The sequence below is a fragment of the Gouania willdenowi genome, chromosome 1, assembly GCF_900634775.1.
Source record: "Gouania willdenowi chromosome 1, fGouWil2.1, whole genome shotgun sequence".
Lineage (NCBI taxonomy): Eukaryota > Metazoa > Chordata > Actinopteri > Blenniiformes > Gobiesocidae > Gouania > Gouania willdenowi.
The window spans coordinates 26,764,306-26,775,774 of record NC_041044.1 but is presented as its reverse complement, the minus strand read 5'-3'; the positions used below and the strand labels follow the sequence as shown (position 1 = coordinate 26,775,774).

Below are 11,469 nucleotides of genomic sequence, written 5' to 3'. Positions count from 1 at the left end.
ACACAATCTTAAACAACTGTATTTTTACACTTTCACTTTGTGAATCTAGTTCAACTAAAATGCAGTCACTAATTCTATTATTTGGGGTTGCCAGAAATCCTTGATATCAAAATGGGGTCACGACCCAAAAAAGGTTGGGAACCATTGCACTAAATAGTGTTTCATTCCACTTATTTACAAAGTGGGTTTCTTTGAAATGTGTGTAATCACTCGTTCATTCCATCATTATGCTCTATAGTTATTTTTCAATAGTTTTTTAAAGAAAATGTTGTAGTCGAACAAAGGGGGTACTTGAGACAAAAAGGTTCGAGAACCACTGATTTAGCTGACCAAAACCAGAATACATAACTGAAACAGTCCTGATGACTACATTTTGACCAAAATTAAGTTGCATTTTGGTTTAAAAGAGATGACTAAATCAAAATTTGGTGTCAAAACTTAACACTGCTCAAGTTTAGTGTTACCAGTTGTTGCATTGGAGCTAATTTGTTGTTGTTTTCATTTCTCGGGTGTTTTCTTGTTTCTCTTCTGTTTCCCTCGGTCAGGCTGAGAAGAAGAGATGCGAACACAGCAAACCCCACAACACTAGACCATTCATGATGCCCTGCAATGCAATGATGATCCTACTCTGCCCCCCCACCCTGCACCAGCCTCCACAGCTGCACAGGAATGTGGTCCAACAAGTTACCCGCTCCCACTCGCCCCTTCCCTTCCCTGCTGCTGCTGCCACCACCGCCACCGCCTCACCGCCACCAGTGACTGCCGCCGTGGCAACCCAAGCCTCCCCCCCCCCCAACCTCACAAAAAAAAAAAAAAAGAAAGATGAAGAAGGCAAGAAACTATAGAGGATGGATGTGGGGAGGGGGTGGGGGGTCAGCAGATGAGGCACAAAGAGAGGATTCATGCTTGGTCACATACACTCCCAGAGAAAAAAGAGGGGCACCCATTTAGGGTGGTGCAGCTGCACTAATTCACTGGGTGAAAATGGGCGAAAAAAGGAGTGGGAGAGGTCAGATGGCAGAAGCGTTTTTTATGGATGCGGCGTATCACTACATCATCACTGCCTACCAAGTCTGCATGATGGATAAAAACAAGAAATCCGAGCAGAAAAACACCTGCAGGCACAGATTTCAGATTAAAAAAGCATCTCCTTGCCCTTTATCAACACGCTGTTATTTCACACTCTCATCATGTGCTCATTTTTAACTACACCGCAATCAACGTGCAACATTTCACAACAGTATCCTACTAAGTAATGTCAAAGGCTAGAAATCTCACTGAAATCTTTGCACAAGTCTGAGATAACCAACAAGCAGAGGAGTCACATGAGTTTCAGCGTTTAGTGCTAGTCAAGCTCATGAGCTGGAATTCCCCATAAAAACCAGCTCACGTGGGTTTCACACACATCCCTAAAACAAATGAAGTTTAGAAGATGATCTCTACAAGTTTGCATGTGTTCTCCAATCACATAAACACAACTTTAAATGACTCTTGAGGTTAAAGTGACTGTTTCACTATTTAAAGCTAAACTCAAGGCCTTGTTTTCCCCCCAATTTTGTTTTTCACGTCCCTTTTGTCAAGTTCATCGTCATTTGGAACAAATGACGGCATTCATGTCAGGCCAAATGTGACTATTGACGTGGGGGTGAAGGCTTTCCACCAATTATACAGCAGTTTAATGCAGAATGTGACCCAGCATGTGAATATTTGACCGCAGTGCGTGTGTCCCTTATCTGTATCCCACTTGCTCACGGTCCGAGTCTTTCTGTTTTCATTTTTCTTCACTTCTTTCTCTCCAACCATTGTCACATTTTAGGAATTTCCCTGTGGGTAGATGTTCAAGTATTAGGGTCAAAGCTAAGATCTTTCCTTGTCTTTAAAATCACCTGATCACCAAATTGTCTAACTGAAAAATCACCACAATGAGAGTATTCTTCAAAAACATACACTTCTACCACATGACGGCTCATAAGAAATGCCCTGAAGGATACGTGTGCACCTGAGGGGTGACTCTTTGACTCCCCCACTGTTGAATGAGATCTTTGACCTCCTGGGGGGATCATGAGACCGACTGTCCTTCCATCCTCGCCCCTCACTCTATACCCAGGAGCTGCAGGAAACATGCTCTTGTGACACAGTGGTCTGTGCAGCCATGGAGAGGTCCATTACTGCAGTCACATGGCAGGTTAGCACAGGGACGGATGAGACCATGTGAGCTCTATTTTCTAACTAGCTACAGCTGCCTCGGGGCTCATGATGGTTTCACATGGAATGTAGATAATATATGAAAATGCATGGAACAGTTCGGACTCAATGTCCAAAGTATGGGAGCTTTTTTGTCAATATGGCCATTTTTTGTTGCCTTTTTGTGGGTTTTTAGAGTCATTTTGAGTTTTTCTTATATTTTTTTGTTTTATTGTTGTCATCTGTGCAATTTTGTGTGTCTGTGTTATAATTGTGTGTACTTTAGTTGACATTTTGTGCATTTTGCTGGCATTTTCTGTGTTCCTTGAGTTTTGTGTGTTATGTTAGGCTTCATCTAACTTCCAACCTCATGAATCACAATTTTGTCTTGGGGGCCCAGAAAATTAGACTGAGAGCCGCATGTGGCCCCCGGGCCGCCATTTGCCTATGGCTGATATCTTAGGAGCTGATATAGACCTTTAGATTGGTATATATGAAGTTACACATTGTGAATGAACTTTTACATGCTTTGTAACTCAAAAAGCATCAGGTGAAACATCCCATTGGAACATCCCAACCTTTTTTGGAATATAACTCCATTTTCATATCAAAAGACTTTTTTTCTTCTTCTAGAATTAGGTTTTTTGCACATTTGTTAAACTGTGTTACAAATAAAGTAGCTAGGATTAGTACACAAAGTGCAGAAACTCCAGCTGCATTTTATTTGAGCTACATTTATATTTCAATATATAGAAATATAGAATAGTTGTTTAAGATTGTGTCGTTAGAATTTGAAAAACATTTAATAAGTAGTTTTTAATAATTACTAGACATTTCAGGCGAATCCATTTAAATTCAAGGAGACCCTACATGGGGCACAACCCCAAGGTTGAAAAACCTTGTCTGAAAATATTCTAACCTTAGAATTTAAAACATTTGAGGTGTTACAGTAGAAAAAGTCAATTTTTCTAACTTCCTTTGGGATAAATATATAAGGACATATTTCTCACATCACATTAAAAAATTTATTTCCTTTCCTTTTCTGTCCATGGGCAGCAGGTGAATATTAGCAGCTCTGGTACATACAGTAAAGCCTTTAATATCTCTGTTTAATATTTCATAATGAAAAAAAAAAAACTGAATGAAAAATGACAATTTAAGTTATAAAAGTATTTTTCAAACAAAATTATTTTGTCTTGAAAGCAGGTGTATGTAATTATATATAAGTAAAAACCAAATATAAAAACGCGGACACATGAACAAAGCCTGAATTGGGTTTTTACAAATCCATGTTAAAGATAAAAGACCTGCACGGATGGAGTTACATTAGGTCATAAATATTAAACAAAGCCGTTGTTTTCTTGAAATAAACCTCGACACAACACAAATACTTCGAGGGTAAAGTAAACACGAGCAGTTTCATTGTTTTTGACAGTTTTGGAGGCCACGTGCGTGATTTTGCGTGCAGGAGCGTAAAATAATGAACCACAAGAAAAAGTTATTTATCCTCAATTCATTGAAAAACAAACCAACTTGTTACAATATTAGTCGATCAATGATCAAATTTAATTATTGTTTCGTTGGATGCGCTCAATAATTGCATTTCAATTTTGTTGTTTTGTTTCATTTTTTATTATTTTGCGCATATGGTTTGAAATATTTAAGCAATAAAATAATATTTTACTCATTGATTTGCTTATAATTTAGATTCAAAGGGGTTCATTATATTTTTGTAATATAAGTTAAGAAAAAAATTATTCATTGTAAATATTTTAGGCTACAAAATAATTTAACGTCAGTGTTTTTCACTTTAAAAACACGTTGCGACGTTGTAGATGCATTTACACCACCAAGGCTTTTAAGGTAAATAAACAACTAAAATATACAAACAGCAAAAAAAAAAAAAAAAAGTTGCTTTCAAACAGCATTAATAAATAGGTCTAATGAATAATTAATAGTTTGAATCCGTTAATTACAACTGTTGGCGTAACTAACACGTGACTAATCCTTCTTTCTTTTTAAAAGCTATGAAATGTTACACAGACTCTAATGACGCGTTTGAGCACACATCATTTTACAGGACACATAAATTAGCTCCATTAATCTCCATCTTGTTGGCATGAAAACCACCGTGCAGTTAAAGCCTCCCTGGGGGCAATGATGAGCATCCTGCTGGCCAACCCTGTGCGTAAAACCGCAGCAGCTCCATCTGCAGCACAGGCCTCATGAGTAAATAACTGCAGAATAAATACATCTTCCACAAGTTCAGACTCTATGATCTGTACACAGTCCACACACACGACCCAAAAAAAACTCACTTCTCACGCCTTGGAGGCCTCACGCTGGATCCCATGAAGTGCAGGACAGACGGGGAGCATCGTCCCCCACCCTCACCCCCTCATCCCCGATCACAGCCCCTCTCTCATCAGCACCTCAAAGGCCCGGGTCCAGGTGCTGCAGAGCCTGTCAGACAACAGGGAAGAGTCGGAGAGGCAGAAACTCAGAGATCCAGGAGTCCCGTCCTCTGCTGAGTGTTTTCTATGTGTGTGCCGCTACTGTCCATGCACGGACATAAAGGGAGAAAGACGCACACATCGCTCTCTGTTATCATTTTTTTTTCCACGTTTGCTGCACAAAACTGCTTTTTGTTCCCCATTTTTTTCATTTACTGGGGTTAATGGATAGAGGCTTGGGCGTTTGATCACATGGCTACAATTCACCTGAGATGGAGACAAAGAGAGCAAAGAGAGCGGAGAGAGAGAGAGGGAGCGGTCCCAACATGAGAGGCTATGGACACAGGAGTCATTGTTGCTATCATTGTGTGTGTGTCTGTGTGTGGCTGCTGCACATCAGATGTCCTTAAGTCCATTCTACGTTTCCCCCCCCATCACCCCATGCTTTAAAGCAGGGATTCTCAACTGGTCTCACCCTGGGACCCACGTTTTGCCACGGTCATTAAATCGCAACCCACTTTTTTCTTTTCTTATTTATTCGATTTTTCTTTTTTTTCTTCTTCTTCTTTTTTTTCTTTTTTTTTTTTCTAGAATCAACCAACCAAATTTAGTTTTTCAAAAATAGCTGTTGAAATTACGCATATATAATATCTTTTAAAAAAAACATAAATCTATATATTTTCCAGTACATCATGCCTTTCAAAATAAAAGACAAGTCCAACATGAGCGACTTTAAGTATTTATTTATGTGCAGCTTTCCGCGACCCACTTTTGGATCACAGGACACAACATTGGACAATATTGATATTTGTCACCAAAATAAATCTTGTACAATACTATCTCAAATAATGAATGGGTGATTGCGAGGGACAAAACCATGCACGCTGACTCTAATTTACAAGGCAAAAAACCAGAGACGAACAAATAAATTATAGATAACAATCCTTTCATTCAAGGCAGAGGATTGTTCAAATTTACAGTGACGATTTATTTTATTTTTATTTTTTTTTATGATATGATGGCAATTAGGCCTGCTGGATTTTGACGTAGTGTCGTTGCTTTTTACTAGAAACTGCAGTTTATATTGACACACATCATATTTGTCCCAGTGGACGACGTGTAGGCCTATACTTTCAAATCATTTTCGTTTAGTTAAACAAATATTGCACTATCTAAAAAGTTGCATCCATTTTTTTAATCAATCAATTACCTTGAAACATGTATTTATTTATTTATTTATTTATTTATTTGAGCATATCTTGGGGTGGAAAGATAGGAATATTGAAAGCAGTCACTCTTGAACTTTAACACATACAGTTCTTTTTTCTCTCTCTCCTTTTTTTAAACGTGATTTTTTTTTTTCTTCTGCTTTTTTTTGACTCATGCCACTTTGTGTATATATTTCACAATGGAGTGAATTTACCTACAGATAATGAATCTAGAAGATTATTTTAAAAGTCATCTGCAGAAATCAACATTGTCCATCTCTTCTGTTTTTAGCCAATCATATGGCCTCGTTAGGTCACTGTGCGCCTATGACGTGCTCCAAAAAATGTCAATTTTAAAATAAACTCTATACCTGCATCAAACAGGATATCTTAAATCCGACCGGGACTTCGCAATTCACGAGTAATTCTTCAAGCACCTTCCCATGAATGTAAACCACAAGGGCCAATAACTCTCCTCTCGGGATTGTTTATTTGTTTGATATAACATGTCAACACGTCCAACAAAGCAGGCCTTCTCCTGCGTGTAACTGGGCGAACTGTGGAGTCATTGAAGCCATCTCGAAATTAAACTCTCACCTCTTCCCTGCGAGAAGCGCCGCAGTGACGGACGGACGGGGATTGTCGCCGCGTCGCAGCCGTCCAATCAGCGAGCAGTGGGGGTAATTGCTGAGCCAATGGGAACGTGGAGCGCTCTCTAGGGGGCGGGGGATGAGGCTGTACTGGAATGCTGCCTCTCTGGGAATGTTTTCCACTTTCAATCCCGTTTTTTTTTTCTCCTGGTCCTCCTCACAAGGCGCTCTTTAAGCTCCGGTGTCGCCACACAGAGCAGCCATTCATCGGCTCTACAGTCAGCCACACACACTCCTATGCTCAACCGCTGGACACCTCAACTGGTAAGTTATGTAATTTTTGTTATAAGATAAAACTTGAATAAATGCTACGTTTTGGAGGGATTTAGCGTCATAACTAGTCTGTAAGTTTTCTATTTTATTATGTATACATAACATGTATTATTATTATTTTTTTTTTCGGGAAATGCAATTTTTTCAAAAGTGCCATTGGGTTTAAGTTTTATTATTGCGAGAACCAAAATTATGCATTTTTATTTATTTATTTATTTATTTATTTATTTTTGCTTGCTTTTGTTGTAAACCATAAATTCACTTTTTTTTAATTTATTTTTTAATCTAATTTACTGGATTACTGAACATCACGTTTTTAAATTAAAATTCACTTTTGTGGGTGTCTGTGTGCTTTTTTCATCTCTTGGTTATTTGCTATAGGACTTGACCGTGGAGAACATTTGGACTTGTGGCATGGCTGCGCCAGTGATTCAGCACTAAGGGATAGCTGAAGACTCAGGGTGTTACACTGGTAAACATACTGATATAAGTTGGATGATCAAAGATTTGTTTGGTATCAGCGTGTCGTCTCATAGTCACAGTTTGAATTCGAAGAAAAATGTCAGGTGAGGAGCACAGCCTGTCCGAGTCCGAGCTGAGTCCCGGGGGGTCAGACGACGGTCACCCTCTGTCACCGACTCAGCCCGGAGCGCCGCCCGGTCAGGACTCACCTCTGAGCGGCCCTCCGCCGCAGCTGACCGCGCTCTGCGTGGGGGACGGAGGGGACGACGGAGGCAGAGCCAGGGCCAAGTCAGAGGAGGAGGACGATCGCTTTCCTATCGGCATCAGAGAAGCGGTGAGCCAGGTGCTGGACGGGTACGACTGGACGCTGGTGCCGATGCCAGTGCGCGTCAACAATGGAAACAAATCGAAGCCTCACGTGAAGAGGCCGATGAACGCCTTCATGGTGTGGGCGCAGGCGGCCAGGAGGAAACTGGCCGACCAGTATCCACACCTGCACAACGCAGAGCTGAGCAAGACGCTGGGGAAACTGTGGAGGTTTGTATTTTAAAGTAATTCTCTGCGTCTGTGCGTAAAGGACAAATCATAACTGCAAATTTATAAAAAAAAAAAAAAAAAAAAAAAGGCATAAATAATCGATTAAGAATTAAGAAAACTAAGTCACATTGATGTTAAATTAAAGAATATTAGAAATGTAAACTACTTAAAATACATTCCGTGAAATATTGAAACCATGAACCATTTCCATAATTATCCTCCACACATTAAAGTCATTTTAAAGATTTAGTGCCATGTTCCCTCTTCTCTCTGTAAGAACTGAAAGCTGAATCTGCTCTTGTTTCTCTCCCCCCAGGCTGCTCAACGAGAGCGACAAGAGGCCATTCATCGAGGAGGCAGAGAGGCTGAGGAAGCAGCACAAAAAGGACTACCCGGAGTACAAGTACCAGCCCCGCAGACGCAAAAACGGCAAACTGGCTGCTGCCAGTGAGTCCGATAGTCAAGGAGAAGGAGAGGCCAGCCACTCCCAGTCCCACTACAAGACCCTGCATCTGGAACACAACGGAGGTGCAGGCTCTCCCCTGGGGGACCTGCACCATCACCACCACCATCACCACCACCATCCTGCCGGTGGGTGACCAACTTCATCTCATACAAATCATTAAAAACGTTTTAAATTTGAAAAAAGTGCTGTAGTCAGAGGTCCCCTGATCAGGTTACCCACTCTCCTCTCTCCTTTGTAGGTCAGGGTCACAGCCCGCCCACACCTCCCACTACCCCAAAGACAGAGCTACAGTCTGGAAAGCTGTCAGATGCCAAAAGGGAGGGGGCAGCAGGAGCGGCCGGAGGATCGGGTGGGTCCAGGGGGGCCCTTGGTGTGGGTGCTGATGGAGCCTCCGGTGGCCCCTCGTCAAGTTCTAAACCCCACATCGACTTTGGAACCATGGACATTGGTGAGATCAGCCATGAGGTGATGTCCAACATCGAGCCGTTTGACGTCAACGAGTTTGACCAGTACCTGCCCCCCAATGGCCATCCTCAGAGTGGAACGGGGCCCACCGCAGCCGGTTCCTCGGCCTCGTCCTATGCCTACGCCCTAGCTGCAGCCAGTGGCCACTCAGCCTGGCTCTCCAAACAGCAGCCTCAGGCCTCGCCCTCGTCCTCCGACCCATCAAAGGCACAGATCAAGAGCGAGTCTGCATCCAGCAGCCACTACGTGGAGGCCTCCTCCTCCCCCTCCTCAGGCACCCATGTCACCTACACCCCTCTGAGCCTGCCTCACTATGGCTCAGCTTTCCCCTCGCTGGCCTCCAGGGCTCAGTTTGAGTATGGAGATCACCAGGCCCCCGGGGCGTACTATGCCCACTCCAGCCAGACCCCAGGGCTGTACTCAGCCTTCTCCTACATGGGGCCTACACAGAGGCCTCTTTACACCACCATTGGAGACCCCTCCAGTGTAGCCCCCTCCCACAGCCCCACACACTGGGAGCAGCCTGTTTACACCACACTCACAAGACCTTGAGGGAGTCCAGCTGAGCAGAGGGAAATATGGGAAGCGCGTGAGTGGATCTGTGAGCGTGTTTGTGTGGGAGCAAATATGTGAGCGTGTAATTGTGTATACGTGTGTCGAAGTAGAGGTTTTTACTTTTTTTTTTAGCCAATATAATGCAAACAGGATCCACTGGCCTTCGCAGTTAGAAAACTGGTATTTGGGTCCACAGCCAATCATACACAAGGAGAACCTAACGCACACATACACACACACACACACACGTGCCATCATTAATGTGAGCATAATAAAGACACTGGGACAAGTGATGGATTGATGTGAGAATCTGAGATGACCCATAAGTGATGGGTTTACACTGACATAATCCATTTTTATTAACCAAACTAAAGGACTTTTTAAACGTTTTGTGTTATTTTATATGATTATTTGTATTGTTGATACTCCAGTTGTAAGTTTTTATCGTGACTGTTTGACTTTACACATTATTCACCTGCACCACTGCTTTGGAAATAAGCATGTTTTATTACAACCGCATGATGTTGCTGTTAGTCATGGCCAGAATAAGAATCGTTACTGCTATTTATCTCTCCATAGATAGCCCTGTATCTCTGTATTTCTCTACAGCAACATCAAAACTGACCAATAACACATTTAAGGGGAAAAAGGAAAAAGAGAGGGAATGTAGAGCTCTCACGGATGTATTTCAAACTGTAGCTCATGGTGGACATTTACCTCAACTTTACTTGTTTTGTGCCAATAGTAATTGAGACTTATCCCCCTTGGAAAGTTGAAGAAATGAAGTGAATGTTAAATTGTATTTGTTTTTTTTGCATTTAAATGGCTGATTCAGTTTGCTGATTCACTTCTTATGCCTGTAAATGAGTTCAACTCTATAAGTACAAAATCTGGAGTAAATCTCCCGAGATAATTGACCAGCTTTGGGTCATACTTAAGGATTAGAATCACATGTACAAATGTGTTCTGTAAATAGGCCAACACCAACTTTTCCTCTTTACACTTTCTGCCCTGTTTCCTCTTCACCATCACCACAGCTTTGTCTCTGTCACCTGACACACACGTCATGATGTCATACTGACCTTTTTGCCATGCCGTTGTTATTTTATGTAAGTAATAATATGTCATGTGTCACACTTTTGCTTCATTTCTTTTTTTTTTTTTTGTATAATACTATTTAGTCGAGTAGTGTTTGCTACACGTTCACTTGAGTATTTTCTTCCTGACAAGAAAAGCAATTTTTGAAATATTATTATTATTGTCATCTATTAATTCAGTTTATTTATAAAAACATACAAAAATATGGAGTGTGTGGGATTTATTTCTTCTTTCGCGTTAACACCCGGAGCAGTCCGCGAGTGAAGGGTGAAAAGGTAAATAAATGAAAAACATGCTGCTGACGTGTGAACTGTAATGACAACACAATCATAGCCCCTCCAACCTAAGCTGTTTAGTGTGTTTGTGTGTGTGGTAGGCTAAAATTGACTACTAATTCCCCACATTTAATCGGCTGGGGACTGTGTGTTACAGGGAGAGACAAAGAGAGTCATTCAGCGAGGCAGAGGGACAGAAAAAGAAAGAAGGGTGGGTGTAAAGAGCCAGAGGCAAGGCCAATTTCTGCTCAGTAACCAGTGTACACTTGGACTTTTGTACATGGCTTCCCTTTGACGCTGCCCCTCTCCCCTCCACCTGCACTCCCCCCTGATTCCACACTCAGCTGCAGCTATAAGTCGCCTATATTCAAACTCCAAATGTCAAGTTATTAATGACATTGTGAGGCAGTTAAAGATGAGGATTCATGAATTTATCTGCTCATCCCAAATTACTAACTAATTCAGTTGTAGATATGTCAGTCCTTCCAAATACACAAATCCAATAAATCTCCACTATATTTTGCAGGACTCACATTTTTTTACTATGCTTATATCACATTATTTCAATCACAAATTGTTGAACTTTCCATTTTTCATAAAATCCAGCCATTTTCCCCAACATTATTCCTATATTATGTATAAATTGATCACAAAATGACAAAAATGTATAGTGAATATCCTGCAGGGACTGATATCTCTCAGAGGTGGCAACAAGTTTACAGTACTCAAGTAAAAGTATAGATACTTGATAAAAAATGACTCTGGTAAGAGTAAAAGTACTGATGTTTCTCCCTTACTTGAGTAAAAGTAAAAAAATGACATGCTACTAAATGTACTTAAGTA

General features: G+C 41.3%; 1 protein-coding gene across 2 annotated transcripts; it reads left to right on the top strand.

Moving 5' to 3' along the window:
- The first annotated feature begins 6,642 nt into the window (after nucleotides 1-6,642).
- LOC114464969 (transcription factor Sox-10-like) lies at nucleotides 6,643-10,511 on the top strand. Of its 2 annotated transcripts, none has more exons than XM_028449664.1 (4): nucleotides 6,643-6,759; nucleotides 7,150-7,767; nucleotides 8,084-8,358; nucleotides 8,472-10,511. In XM_028449664.1, the coding sequence occupies exons 2-4, from the start codon at nucleotides 7,328-7,330 to the stop codon at nucleotides 9,248-9,250; spliced, it is 1,494 nt and encodes a 497-aa protein (XP_028305465.1). In that variant the 5' UTR covers nucleotides 6,643-6,759; nucleotides 7,150-7,327; the 3' UTR covers nucleotides 9,251-10,511. The 2 variants fall into 2 exon arrangements, with proteins under 2 accessions (XP_028305465.1, XP_028305472.1); XM_028449671.1 differs by lacking the exon at nucleotides 6,643-6,759 and having other exon boundaries at nucleotides 7,217-7,240; nucleotides 7,324-7,767.
- Nucleotides 10,512-11,469: the final 958 nt, after the last annotated feature.